This window comes from Hypomesus transpacificus, chromosome 10 (assembly GCF_021917145.1).
Source record: "Hypomesus transpacificus isolate Combined female chromosome 10, fHypTra1, whole genome shotgun sequence".
Lineage (NCBI taxonomy): Eukaryota > Metazoa > Chordata > Actinopteri > Osmeriformes > Osmeridae > Hypomesus > Hypomesus transpacificus.
In genome coordinates this window covers 6,331,123-6,345,517 of record NC_061069.1, presented here as the reverse complement: position 1 = coordinate 6,345,517, position 14,395 = coordinate 6,331,123, and the positions used below count along the sequence as shown (strand labels likewise).

The 14,395-nt window shown below is 43.5% G+C and overlaps 2 protein-coding genes across 2 annotated transcripts; one reads left to right on the top strand and one right to left on the bottom strand.

Annotated features, from left to right (window-relative positions):
- Positions 1 to 981: 981 nt before the first annotated feature.
- mfn1a (mitofusin 1a) lies at positions 982 to 6,684 on the bottom strand. The gene is made up of 17 exons (XM_047028066.1): positions 6,555 to 6,684; positions 6,222 to 6,357; positions 5,873 to 6,035; positions 5,424 to 5,548; positions 5,231 to 5,339; positions 5,023 to 5,130; positions 4,611 to 4,764; positions 4,413 to 4,480; positions 4,197 to 4,318; positions 3,941 to 4,067; positions 3,555 to 3,659; positions 2,991 to 3,093; positions 2,649 to 2,881; positions 2,360 to 2,500; positions 1,948 to 2,144; positions 1,517 to 1,651; positions 982 to 1,142 (listed from the first exon to the last, which is right to left on the bottom strand). Exons 1-17 carry the CDS (start codon positions 6,667 to 6,669, stop codon positions 1,067 to 1,069), a joined length of 2,217 nt encoding a protein of 738 aa, XP_046884022.1. The 5' UTR covers positions 6,670 to 6,684; the 3' UTR covers positions 982 to 1,066.
- Positions 6,685 to 8,782: 2,098 nt separating this feature from the next.
- si:ch1073-184j22.1 (erythroferrone) lies at positions 8,783 to 14,244 on the top strand. Its single transcript, XM_047028461.1, has 9 exons — positions 8,783 to 8,842; positions 9,133 to 9,625; positions 9,811 to 9,927; positions 10,749 to 10,863; positions 12,050 to 12,177; positions 12,286 to 12,397; positions 13,045 to 13,126; positions 13,323 to 13,401; positions 13,713 to 14,244. The coding sequence occupies exons 2-9, from the start codon at positions 9,473 to 9,475 to the stop codon at positions 13,809 to 13,811; spliced, it is 885 nt and encodes a 294-aa protein (XP_046884417.1). The 5' UTR covers positions 8,783 to 8,842; positions 9,133 to 9,472; the 3' UTR covers positions 13,812 to 14,244.
- Positions 14,245 to 14,395: the final 151 nt, after the last annotated feature.

Sequence of the window (14,395 nt, the reverse complement as noted above, 5' to 3'; positions counted from 1 at the left end):
CAGAGAGGAGAGCAGGGATTAGAGAATGCCAGGAGCAGCTAACAGTTACAGTCAAAATAGAATGAGATCCCCACCGGTCAAGTGTGGACTAGTGCAGCAATTTAACAGAGCAAAAAGGGTATTTGATGCAGCCCCACACACCAAAACAACGACGGCCCCCCTCAGTTGGAACATGAAATCTGTTCCAGGGGAAAGAACTCTAAAGTAGGTTATACTTATACGAATAAGGATGAAAACAGCCAGTCCCCCGTTGTCTCCAACTAGTAATAAAAACTATAACAGTAACAATATACAGCAACGGAACTATAATAATAATAATACTAACAATATACAGTAACAGGTTTACTTTATTTGTAACATCTAGCTGGGCAATGTGAACATAAGCTATAATTAAAATTTAAAAGTTACATGTGATACACACATAGGCAAGCACACATCCCAGGTTTACATATAAAGTACACACATACTTCCCTTTAACAATCATAGAATTGACTAAACAAGAACGTTTTTAATCTAGTTTTAAATGTCGAGACAGTATCAGCTTCCTTAATTGAGATGGGTAATTTGTTCCAAAGAAGAGGTGCTCTATATGAGAACGCCCTACCTCCAGCAGTTTTTTTCTTAACTTTGGGTATTACCAGATAGCCGGCATTTTGAGATCTTAGAGACCTTGCGGGGCAATAGGGTGCAAGGAGACCGGAGAGGTACAGTGGTGCCAATCCATGCAGAGATTTGTAAGTTAGTAGTAGAACTTTGAAATCAGCTCTGGCTTGGATAGGGAGCCAGTGTAAAGAGATAAGAGTCGATGTTATATGATCAAACTTTCTAGTTTTAGTCAATAGTCTAGCAGCAGCATTTTGCACCCGCTGTAAGTTTTTTAGGTAGGTAATTGGGAGGCCAGAGAACAACACATTGCAGTAGTCCAATCGGGACGTAACAAAAGCATGTATTAGTTTTTCAGCATCATCCTTTGAGAGGAATTTTCGTATTTTGGCAATATTACGTAGATGGAAAAATGCTGTTCTGGTGATTTTTAGATATTTGTGTATTTGTGTTCATCAGTTGCTCAGCTCCTCCCATGTCCTTGAAGATACTGGACAGAAAAGGCATCAAGCTTAGACTCCAGGTCTGTGGCTCTGTTTCTGTAGAAAACAATGGACAGGGTAAAACACTGAACTGATTTGATACAGTATCTCACTGCCTAAATCACAAGCATGGACACATCTAAGATTTATCCCCCCCAAAATCAATTGGATACTACTACAACTATTGGATTTGCTCTTTTCAATTTACCAGTTTACCTATGGGTTGTAGGCTTAGAGCAGTTAATCACAGAACTTGCAGTCAATTTCCTAATTATTTAAGATTGTCACACATGGAGAAAAGTTTCAAAACCCAATGCCAGTATTAAAAGACACAACAGACTTTATATTTAAATAAAATACAATTAATTAGAGGGCAACAGAGCATAGCAAAGCTTAGAGAGTGCTCTGAGATAAAAGGAACCTTGTCAAACCTCAGAGCTTTGGAGCGTTGCTGGACCTTCTCCAGTCTCTGGATCCTGGAACTCAGGTGGCGGATTTGGCCCTCCAGCTCCACCTCACTCACATCAACTCGCTGACACAGACGTGCAAATGTCTCTGTCAACTCCCTGCCATATCCAAGAAGAGAGGTTAGAACTAAGGTGGGAAACAGTTGACAGAAAAGGGTCCATGGTGAGTCAGGCTAAATTCTGTAGCTTTGTGTTGATGTTTTCTATTACTTTGATCCACATGCCTTTTGACAAAATGAAAAGGGTCAGTTATGTTGCTAATTAGTCAAAGACACACCTCTGATCTTTGTTATCAGACACTTTGAAATCAAAAACAAGAGTTGTGTGTGCAGTACTAGTTGATTCAAGAAGAGAGCAGAAGAGCAGATACACGTGGGTTCACCCCCGTGACTCACTGATAAACCTGTTGGCTGCAGCCTCTGCTTGTCATGGGGACAATGGCCTTCAACCGCTGTGTGGCGTGCTCCACAAACTGCTGCTTGAGGACTCTCTCCCTGGAGGCGTTGGTCCATGTGAGCTTCTCATACAGGTAGAGCAGGCCGTAGAGCGACACGGACAGAGCGATCAGCCTCCAGCCGACTGAACGCCACACCTGCCACACAGGGCAGGAGGAGACGACCTGTTAGCGTTAGCCATGAGGCAGACGTGTTGGTGTTAGCAGTACTGTAGCCATTAGCTGTCACAGCATACACGAGTCATTGTGGGTTGAAGTGAACTTAGCTTCATTTAGTTACTTTTGCACACGATTACAAAATAATGGAACAAAACATGGCATATGTGCAGTAACTGAGGGAAAAGTTTACACACCACTCCGCCAATGACAAGCACAGTCATGGAGGCCCGGGAAGTTAGTGACACCAGACCAGTCGCCATGGAGAAGACCAGTTCATTTCCTGGGTTATTCTCCCTCTGAGTCTGAAGGCTGAGTGGACCAGAGGAGGAGGCAGTCTGAAGATGGAAACAATGTGACAACACATATTACTTACAACACGCATTACTTAGTTAGCCCAAATACAGTGTGCATTCATTTTCCCCTTGTAAAATAAACAACCAAATGTAAAATAAACAACCTTTATTGATCACATCCTGTGCTAACCTGTTGGCCTAATCTCTGCTCCATGCCTGTCAAGGCTTGTTTGGCACCAGAGGGACCGATGAATCGGCTGACCAATGCTGTCCAGCCAAGAGAGAACTGGAACTCTATGTTCTCCTGGAAGTCTGTGCAAAGGGCAGCTAGACTGAGGTCATAGTTCAGGTCAAACTTCCGGCTAGGTAAGTGGATATGCAGCTGCTCCTGCACAACAGGGGGCAGCAATGGGCGAATACTCTCTGTGAATGGAGAGTCACACACAGCAGAGGAAATCGAGATATGATGAGATGAAACCGTATAAAGACAAGTGATACAAATCAATCATGAACGAATGGCTTAAATAATCACCAATCATGTTTTTCTGGGAAGATTGCACACTGCCAATGATCCCCTTAGAACAACGGTAGCCCAAAGAACTGTTCATCCTGTCCTCCACATGGACAATCAGCTTCTGCAGAGGAAATCGTGAAAGGAGAGGAGGAAGATGAGGAGAGTAGGCAGATGATTACTAGTTGATTCAGTGGTACCGTTATGCTGTACACACGTGTATGCTACAGAGAACAGGCAAGTTTCATTCTTCACAAATGTGAACTGAGAACATATACAAACACAAACACACACACACACACATACACAAACACACACACACAGTCACCCACACGGTACAGTAAACTGCAAGACTTTAAGAGGCTTTGTCTTTAATCCTGTTTAAGGCAGTGCATGCACGACCCCGTTGTGTGCATGTACGTGTATGTGAGGGTGAATGCTTGTGCATGTGTTTGAACCAGTGTGTGTTTGCATGTGACGGTGAGTCAGGATGAAGCAGATGCAAGATAGAAAGGAGTGAAGGGTCAAAGAGGCTTTAATGTTGGTCAGTCAGGAGAATAACGTTTGATCTATAGGGGAACTTACTGCTTTGTAGGCTGTTAATGTGTTTGGCGTTGGGTTAAAATCTGTGCTGAACTCATCAACCAGCGAGGGAAGGCAGCTGGTCTGCTCTGCAATTGCTTTCGCAACCTGAAGAAAAAAACTTTTTGTGATCATGATTAAGCTCATCCTGGTACTGATTACACTGAACTTTCTTTATCAACATATTTGGCATTTAGCACCCTCTAAGGTTTCCGTGTAATAGTATACATGTAACACACCTAAGACACTTTTTATTGAGTTTTAACCTGCTTTAATTGCCACTTGGAAAAATGTGTTTCCACCATAACCATGTCACCAGATTGCCTGCCATTATCAATGTGTCCCCCAACCTGTAAAGATAATGATATTGGTGTCCCAGTGTCCCTTACCTTGGCAGCCACTTCTTCTGTGAGAGCCTTGATCCCCTCTTTGATGTTTTCGGTTAGACGGTTAAGCTGGCCGCGGACAAACTCCAACCGGTCCCTCTGCTCCTCTCTCTCTTCCAGAGAATAGATCCTGACCGCCGTCAACAAAATACAGAACTTCCCTTGACATCCTTGTTCAAGCCAATCTGAAGGCCAAATATTAGATTTTGAGCTGGTCACTCCACGGGTGTACAGTCAGACAGGACATGGAGATACTGACTTCCTTTCAGCTGAGTTGATGTTGATGGAGTCCATGACAGCTTTGACCGCCTCGATGATTTGCCAGGCTCTAACCGTGTGCTGCTCAAACTTGGTTTTGACTGCAGACTGGGAGATGAACTCCTGTGAATCGAATGTAGTGTGTAAGTAAAGCGCAAAAAAACTGAACGAACCACATTACGCCTCAATAACGGGCCGCTCGAGACCATTTACTTGCCTCAAATGTCCTCTCGAACCTCTGAAACTCGCTGAGTCTCTCGTTGAAACCTTCTGCCAGAGCACCACCTACGATGTCAGAAATATGTCAACCGTGTGGATGCCCCTCTCACTGCGGTCCCTCACAAATAATATGAACAACTCGGCTACCACCTCCACTCCCCCTCATCCCATGCCTCTGGTCCCTCACCTGTCTCACCTGTCTCGGGCATGCCTTGGGCCCGGTGCGTCCTGGAGCTCAGAACCTCTTTGGCCGACACAAAGAAGATCCTCCCAGGGGCCTCCTCCGGACTGACCACCCTCAGCTCCTCCGACAGGAAGTTCACACAGCGGTCCGTGTGCTGCTTACGCACCTGCAGGGGGCATCACCAGGTCATGCACGCACTGCCACAGGAGCAGCATCATCTCTCCAAAGACCACCGTTGATAAAGTTGTGGAAGATTTTGCCACATGGTTTGCCGTAATGGTTGGGTATTACTCTGAGACATCTAAAGCTGGTCCAACTTCATTCTCTCTGCCTCTTGCATTCCATCAATCACCAGCATGATAAGCCCCATTTAGCAGGATTAATATCCAGACCCTTAATGGGGTTGTGTCAGTCTCTGACTCACTTCATCAATGTACTCAGGTTCTGACACAGAGGCGTCCCAGCGGTTGTGCAGAATGAAGATGTTTGGTTTAGATATCCGCTCGCTCACTTTGTGGAAGAACAGTTTTTCCTGTAGAGAGTAGAAGACATCAAGCAGCTTGAATATGATGATATGGAGCAGGAGGAACAGCAACGGTTGAGATTGTGAACAGTTTAGAGTGCTTTCTTACTGTGTTCATCAGTGTGGACTCTGCATTGCCAACCAGCACAAAGACATCAGCATCCAAACAGAACTTATCGATCCAGCTGTCCACTTCTGAAGTTACATCTGTCCCCGGGCTGTTGTTAAACTTCAATCAATTGTTGTCTGTCAAATTAGCACGTTTATTTGTGTATAGTGTATGTGACTGTGCTTCACAGTACCTGTCCATGAGAACTAAGTCATCCCTCAGCAGGGCACACCTGGACTTAGGCCAGAACACCTTCACGAGACATCCTGAGTCTAGCATGGCTTCCATATGCAGGGCATGGGCCAGTTGGTTCACTGTCTGTAGCAGTGGTGTTAGTACAGTAGAAGGGTGGAGAAGGCAGAGGGCTTGGGGGAGGTGCAATACACTCAATAGGCACGATGCAAATGTGATGCTTGTGTTGCAAAGGAGTTTTTAAACAGGGTTGCTTTGCTCTGAACAACAATGTGGCAGCAAATGACTGTAGAGTTTTGTAGTCATCGATGAAGACAAATACCCAAGCCAGCGGTTCCTTTCATAAACAGATCATCTGTATGAAAAAACACCATCTGTGTCTCAGAGAATGCTTCAATAAATGACACACGAACAGTAAAGAACCTACTAGTTTGACCCCTGACCCCTGACCTTGATACTCTTCCTGTCCTCTGACCCCTCGATGGTGAGGTAGGCCTCGTCTCGGTCAGTGCCCTCTACCCGCAGGAAGCAGTTGGTGGTGTGGCCGATGCCACTGGGCAGCACCCGGTCCCTCAGCATGGCGTTGATAACTGTGCTCTTCCCGTTGCTTGTCCTGCAAGTTGGCAACGGTGGAAAACCTCTCTTGTCAAATGACCCTCCTTTGAATTTTTCCCTAAAAACTCCTCTCAAAAGTGGTTTGCTCAAGCCAGATGGGAAATTAAAACAAGGTAACTCCACTAAAGCAACGAAGCAATTGATTGGGCCAGACACTTTTTAACCGCAGAATCTTTCTACTCGCCTGCCGAAAAAGGACACTTTCATGTGCCTGCGAGCCAGGACCTCACGGATGACGGCCAGTTTTTTGGCGCAGGACTGAACCTCAAGGCATTGCTCCTCCACCGCAACCTGCTCCAGGTCTGGACTACGCCATGTCGCTGCCATTGGAAACGGAGATCAAACACATGAATGGAGACACTCTTGCACATGCTCCTGAACATGAGGACTTTAACAAGAGCCATCCCACAGCAGGTCAAGAGCCCGTCAAGATTCCTTTGATCACCTTGCGGACCAGATGGATCCCCAATGAACGTCAGCGCACATATTTATAGGCAGCTCTCGTGGATTTTCTTACCTTCCACAAACTCTGATCCTTCTTTAACATACTCCAGCAGCAGATCAAACACAGCGTTGATTGTCCTTTTTGCCACCACAAAATGCCTAAGTGGTGAAGGTTCTCCCAGGTCCATTGCAACTATCTGACACACACACACAAACGAAACATACCTCTATTGTAAACTATAACTTACCTCAAGTAGTTATTTTGAGTCAATCACATTTTTATTTATACCTACCGTGCCTCTAAATCTTCAAACTTGCTACTCTTTTTACATGATGATGGCACAGGGTTGAAAACAAGTATTCCTGCGGTCTGATCCACGCTTCACTGGGCCAAGAAATTTCTATTCTTAGCTACCATGTTTAGCTACCTTCAAGCTACATCTTTTTTTTATAAGTGCTGTGTCACCACTTGTTGTCTCCTTTAAGTCCTGAAGCTACCTTGCATCTGAGTACAAGACCAGATCTTGAAGGCGCATTGGAATTATGCAGGCTGACCAGGTGTGTTTGTGTGTCTTGTGTGTGTGTTCACAGACATCTCTGTTCACAGTGCATGTGAAGGTAGAGTCAGGAAGCTCCAATCCTCTTATCCAGGACTTAGAGTACTGCAACAGGTGATTCAGTCTGGGGTCCACCTCCAGCCATCACGTGCATCAACCATGTTATGACTGATTTTCTATGTACTACTGTATAATCTAATAAATGCATGCAATCTCTTGTACAGGAAATGTTCAAAGACAATATTATAGCAAGCTTACATTTTATTTATCTGGTTGTTGCTATGGATGAAGGAGGAGCTCTCACATGACACATGAACGTCAATGTACTATTTATTCAAATGTATTTTAAGTTTGTGTTCCATCAGTCCTACACTTATTTATTGTATTTAACTAGTTGAGCACTCATTTGAATAGCAGGTTAAAAGTTTGCTATTCACGAGTTTGCTGTAGGCTTTAATCTCACCAAGGAACACTGAGAGGTACTTTGCCTCGCTGACTAGTTAACACAGTGCAAATACATGATATGGCCACTGGAGGGTGCAGGTGGTGAATTATAATCCGTAAAATGGGACATTTAACATTGATGCTACAGTCTTTGAAATAAGTATTTATGACACCTTTATGAAACACTTTCATGAGTTTTGATGTACCACGGATAACAAGAGCTATGCACTAATATTTTGAAAGGTAATTTCCTTTGACTTCCCTTTAAATTATTTAAAGTTGTTTTCAAAGAAGTGTTCAAACTGTGTTGAAGTGTTGCCATGGAAGGGGTGAAGTTTAAATCTAGCTACAATTAGAGAGGTAACATTGTATTTTATTTATTAAATGAGATCATGTGTGATGTAAAAATGTGGTGTCCCCTATCACCATGATCCTTTGAGCGGGGAGTGAACTACCATTACATTTTCACCCAACTTCTAAATAATGTTTCATCATTATGAGAGTTACATCACACATGCACCAACTTAGCTGACAAATGTCATCATCTTGGTACAACGTCAGACCCCTCCCATTTCCTTATCTCGAATGTGAGAGAGACTTTTTCTCCTTCCCTCTCTTTTCTTGTCAAACTATTACCAGCTGACCTGACCTAATGTATAACTGTATTTAGACTTTGTACTTATTATGTCTTCTTTTGGTATGATGGGGAATGGTCACCCTATTGGTGCTAGGACCCTGGAGAAAACCCCTGCAAGGGGCAGTCTTGCAAAAGAGTGGACAAAAAGGCTAACAGCAAAGAAAAAGTAGAAATAAGAGGAAGGCTGAAAGAGAAAGAGATACATTCATGACAGACAGGGCAGACAGAGGGAACAAGACTGTGGATGGATGGAGCGACAGTTGAGAGGCATATAGAGGGAAGGAGGAGCCAACCAAAAAGGGGGGGATGAAGGAGGAGTCTTGAAAGAGTGGAGATAAAAAGGACCAAGAGATTGAGAGCTGAGGAAAGACACAGAGAGAGAGAATAAGTGAGAGAGAGAAAGAGTGAGAGAGAGAGAGAAAGAGATCTGCAACAGAACCAGTCAAAACATACTGGCATCATTGGACCAGCCCGCTGGGACACAGGAATATGGATTGATGTGAAAACAAACGGGAGTTCTGTTTTGGAATAGGACACTCATCTTTAACCAGCAATCCAAGACACTACAACTGTGTGAAGAATTGAGAAAGACAGACAGAGCGAGGTGGTAAGAGAGAGAGAGAGAGAGAGAGAGAGAGAGAGAGAGAGAGAGAAAAGACAAGAGAATAAGGGGAGAGACAAAACGGGAGAAAGAGAGAGAGGAGAGCAACATGGAGAAAGCAGGTCAGTAAAGAGAGAAAAGGAAAAATCTGTTTCACAGACAAGGGTGAAAAAAGGAATAGTCTTTTTTACCACCCACAGTGTCTATACCACACACAGACAGAATTTGTCATGCACACACATTCTCATGTAGAGACACTATCTGTGCCACACACACAGTATTTATGTCTTGCATGGTGACCAAAACACACACACACACACACACATGTAAACAAAGTTTCTCACACACATTTGAGTAACGTACACAGGGCGTTGAGTATTTGACATGATGCCATTCAAACATATCATTTTAGCTTGGAAGACACTTTGAGATGCACTCTTTTGAATACTCTGGCAATCCTCTGCCGTGACACCGAGACTGAGAGACATATAACAACACAGAGGCATCACAAGAGAGACCGCAGCAAAAGAACAACTGGAAACAAATCGTCCTGCGGATATACAATCATCAAAACCAGAGAACATCACTCTGGAAAAAGGAAAACTGTTGAAGTGTCTCTTGGACCCCCTATCATCAAACCATCCACTGAGCTACACTATCGTGGATCACATCCCAGGATGGGATCCCTCAAGGCCTGTTGAGAAGCTGAAGAGCTGATCTTCTTGAAGGAGCACCACAAGGGCCTACCAGACATGCTGCCTCCGTCAGCCCAGGGCAGAGGTGCCCTTTGTGGGCCACAAAGGCTGCTCATGCTGCCCCTTATTCTGGGACTGCTGGTGACTGTTTTTGCTACACAGAGTGATGAGAGCCAGGGGGACAATAACACTGCCAGTACAGAGAGCCCGGTAACTATACAGCCTGAACACCATATGCAATTACTTCACCATTATTCAATTTCATTGCCTGAATAATCCACAACGCTCACACTATTGTTGGTGAATTGTGTATAATAGGTCAAAATAGATTGATCCATTTAACCTGGTCTTTATCAGCATTATCCTGTGTATTCAACTTTCCTCTGGCCTTCCAGGAGACAGTGTCCTCAGATCTGGACATAGTGAGTCCTCGTAACTCCTGGATGATCTTCAGACGGAACTCCAACAAAGGGGAGAACAGGAAGATCAAGGCCCCTAAGAGAGCATCAAAGGTGAGCAGGTTCATGGCCTACCCAGGTTATAGACCGGAGCAATGAGGATATCACATTTAAGCAGAAGAAGACAGTGATAACTATGCTATACTGCTTGCACGTGCACTGTAGGTACATTGACACAGTAAGGAAGGAAGGCTGACAAGCAAGCATAATCAGATATTACAAACAACAGAAGTTAGGGTTATTTTGCTCTTAAGTGTTACTCCTTTAAATTTACTGATTAGGAGCCTTGCCGTTGAAAAGACAGGACCAGATATTTTTCTTATTTTTAAAGGACACTGTGTAGTTTAACTTACAGTGCTGGTGCACCCAACTAATTTTTACTGTCTGAGGATTTTCATCAAGTAAAGGTACAAAGCTCATATTAAAACTTATTTTTAGGTTACACAATTTTACTGTATTGTTCTAGAATCACCAGCTGTCCTTATAATCATCGACTGTTCCCAGAATTCTTTACACAGTTGCCCCAGCAAAGCTTATAGTGGGAGTGGTTAGGCTACTGAGTTTACAGTAAGACGCCCACACAGGAAAAAGTGATGTTTCCCTCAAGGTATACAATCACCTCTCTAATTCTAAAAGGTTTGGGGCGTTTTCGGGCCAGGGTGGCAATAAAAAATAAATCTTATTGCAGTCGGGGTGCTTGCTAATTTTCATTGATATAGTCAAGTCATGGGTTTCATATGGATTTACAAACATTAAATCAGCAATTAATGTAATTTAATCCTGACTACCAAATCCCGGCGGCTCCTTAGACAGAAGTGACTTGCCTCATATTGTAGTGCACAAATAATTGAATTAGCGTGATTTTGTCTTTGTAGCATGGTCTGCCGGGGCCTCCTGGGCCCCCTGGTCCCCAGGGCCCCCCCGGGCCCCCGGCCCCCCTGCTGCCACAACAGGAAGAGCTCATGCAGGAGTTTCAGCTGCGACTAAGAGGTAAAGCATTACTGACTAATAACATGCTCTGCATTCTAACCAATTGCAAGAAGAAATGTTGTTTTGAGGGTTTTGAGGTCAATTGATAAAAAATCATCTTCCACATTAGATTTTTTGGGGCAAACCAAAATGTAGGAAGTCAAGTTCTAAGATTGTGGAAATGCTGGTTTGTTGATATCCAACTGGAATTATCCTATGAAATATTCCTCACAATATACATCATATTAAACACACATCAGATGCTGGACTTGAAGTATGAGGTTAATTATTCTGTATGTTTCCAGCCATAGTGTATTAACAGTTCAAATGTAATAAAAAAAATATATACATATATATATGTATATATACTGTATTTACATATTGATACGATATGTATGTATGTATTCAGTTTATGTATGTCTCTGAGAATTAGAACAAAAGTATCAGGGGTGTGTACGTATCTTGTCTGCTTTGTTAGGGGTGTCTGTCTCATTTGTTGGGGAGGCTACTTGTCTGATTGTGGGCTGGTCTGATCCCTTAATAGCGGTAATTTTCCGGAACGTGGATGTGACTTGGCTCAGTTGTAGAATTCCTCAGATTCCTTCAACTCGCTAGTGTGTCTATGCTACTTTGAGTCTGTTTGTGTGTGAGTGTAGCATTAGTGTGCAAATGGATTTATATTTGCTGAAGCTTCTATGATTCTGTGAGGTGTGTTTGTGTGTGTTTATCTGTGTATGTAGGAAAAAGAGGGTGACTAAGTAAGTGTATAATTGAGTGTGTCTCTGTGTGTGTGTGTGTGTGTGTGTAGAGTAAGTGTGTGTGAGTGTGAGAGAGAGAGCGCTCAAGAGAGAGGGAGAGAGTGTGTGTGGAATGAGTGTTGGCTGGCAGCCATGTGAGCAGACACAGGTCTGTTTGTGCTCTCTGCAAGCTGCAGGCTGTTCTGACAGAAATCTAAAACATAAAGACTCTTATTCACACAGCCAAGCCGGGTGGCGCCACACACACACACACACACACACACTCAGAGACTAAACCACACACTCAGACACTATCCACCAAACTAAAACATACTCTCATACACTCAAATGAACATACCTACGCAGTATGCACAAACCAAATCTTCTAAGTTACTCACACATTCACACGAAACAAAAAACAAAATTACTACAAATATTATATTTTCCTCTGAAATGTTCCTCTGTCCTAGACATGGCAGGGGGTCCCTGTCTACTGTGTGATCGAACCCCCCGTGTGGCCACAGCCTTTCACTGCCGCCTCCAGCACCCTCTCACTGTGCCCAGGCGCAGCCTGCTGGAACTGCAGCCCTTTAACTATGTGAGCTAACCCAACACACACACACACACAGACATCTGCACACAGACAAGCAACAACGTTTGTCTGACCCGTGATCTTGTACTGTTCCTCCCCATGCGACCCCTCCAGCCCTCTGATTCTGAGCAGAGTCTTCAGAGGGGCCAGGGGTTTAACGCCAGCACCGGCCGCTACACCGCCGCCGTCTCTGGCTTCTACCAACTCACCGCCAGCCTCCTTATAGGTGAGAACACATGGCTGACATGTTGGTGGTCGATGAGCACACATACATGAAATGTCATTAGTTGGTGTGTTAAAACAGGAACAAAGGACATAGGAGAAGAGAGTACAAAGGATTGTGGCACCAATAGTGACATTTAAAGCATATAGGTCATAAGAAGAAAACTGCTTTGGTTGTCCATTTGCCATTTGGCCCTCTCGCTCATCTTAGTGTGAGAGGTTCGGTTGCAGCTCACAGGGAGGTATGGTTGAATTAAGGTTGGAGCTAGAAACTAAACAGTTTGGACATTTGGGTGTGTCAATGGCCTGGACCAATCAGAAATGGCCAATGCACTGCCCAGACCAATCACAGTTAGATGGTGTGGTGAGATAAGCTAGTTCTGTGGAATAGGGGTGGAACAGGGGTGGGGTTTTTTCCTCAGAATGTCCACCCAAAGAAAACCATCAAGTGTGAGCCTCACCCTTACCATTATTATGGCAGTAAAGTAGCCACAGACTGACCATTATTACGGCAGTAATGTAGCCACAGACTGACCATTATTATGGCAGTAATGTAGTCACAGACAGACCATTATTATGGCAGTACTGTAGTCACAGTCAAGATGTTAAGCAGTTTAACCATTCAGATTTATTTCAAATGTGTTTTCTCAGAGCCCAATGAGCGGTCACACGCCCGAATAAGAGATAGTGTGAAGGCATCCATCTGCATTGAATCCCTCTGTCAAAGCAATGTGTGAGTATTGAACAATAATAACACACACATACATACACATGTCAAACTGACACGCCCACACAATCATCATGTTATTAGTAAAAACACACTTTACCAATGTAAAAACAAAGATTAACATTCATAAAATACCACGCCACAGTCACATAAATGAAGTTAAGTCGCTGCTAGTTGTGTCATGCCTGTCTGAATGTTTCAGGTCTTTAGAGGCAGTCACAGGGGTGGGTACTACTGGAGGAATTTTCAGCATCTTGCTGACAGGAACCCTTTACCTACAGGTAACAATATAACCAAACACACACACACTGGCACCCAGGCTCATTCGCACGCACACACTCATGCATGCAGTCTTATAAGTTATGTTATGTGTCTAGCCATCCATTGTCTGATGTCAACTGATATCATACTCATATCAACACTCAACCTACAGATAAAGGCAAATATTTATAATTATGGGCTATTACCTGTAGCCAGAGCTGATATCAACACTCAGAGTGATTGATGGTCTTAAGGACTGCTCTTGGTGACAGGAGAGATAGTAGAACGATGAGTGAACGATTGTCATTAACCCTCAGTGTGCTGCTTTCAGGCGGGGGAGTACGTGTCCATTTTTGTCGACAACGGAACCGGCTCTGCCCTCACGGTCCGCCAAGACACGCTGTTCTCTGGGATACTTCTGGGAGTTTAGAGCTACCAAGACGATCAGCATGCATGCACATGTTCACACTGCAATCAACTAATACATAGACCAAGGCACGTATAGGAACAATATGTAAGGTTTGAAACACACATGCATACCCAGTGTGCACCTCTCAATCTCACATGAAAGTATTAAACTGGCAACACTGAGTGGGAGGAGTACATTGACAAAGACCGTATCAGATGAAGATAAGCATGCACTTCACTTATCTATCACCATATTCAGGACAACATTCATTCAGTCATCCAACAAACAACAGCATCTACCCTAACCATATAATGCCCATATAGTTGTATTTTTCTAGTGCTACTTTCAGGTTCTTTTCAACATGCTAACAGTATATAAATGTCATAATATTTATTCATTTATGTTGTGATAAAAACGTTGAGGATATATTTTGCTTTAAATAAATAAAAAATATTGATTCTGGTCATTGTCTCTCCAGTGTACTTAGTTCATTTTCTCATAAAATTTTCAATTATATACATGACGCTATAATATCTCTATATCAAACAGTAAGTTCATGAATTATGACAGTTAAAATAAAACCTTTTGATAAATGTTTATTTGAA

Coding starts and splice junctions, on each gene's coding strand:
- mfn1a (XM_047028066.1), bottom strand. CDS start 6,669: ATGGACCTGGGAGAACCTTCACCACTTAGGCATTTTGTGGTGGCAAAA. Junction 5,131..5,230: donor AGTCCACACTGATGAACACA/GTAAGAAAGCAC, acceptor TACTCTCTACAG/GAAAAACTGTTCTTCCACAA. Junction 3,660..3,940: donor CAGAAGAAGTGGCTGCCAAG/GTAAGGGACACT, acceptor TTTTTTCTTCAG/GTTGCGAAAGCAATTGCAGA.
- si:ch1073-184j22.1 (XM_047028461.1), top strand. CDS start 9,473: ATGCTGCCTCCGTCAGCCCAGGGCAGAGGTGCCCTTTGTGGGCCACAA. Junction 9,928..10,748: donor CCCCTAAGAGAGCATCAAAG/GTGAGCAGGTTC, acceptor TTGTCTTTGTAG/CATGGTCTGCCGGGGCCTCC. Junction 13,402..13,712: donor CAGGAACCCTTTACCTACAG/GTAACAATATAA, acceptor TGCTGCTTTCAG/GCGGGGGAGTACGTGTCCAT.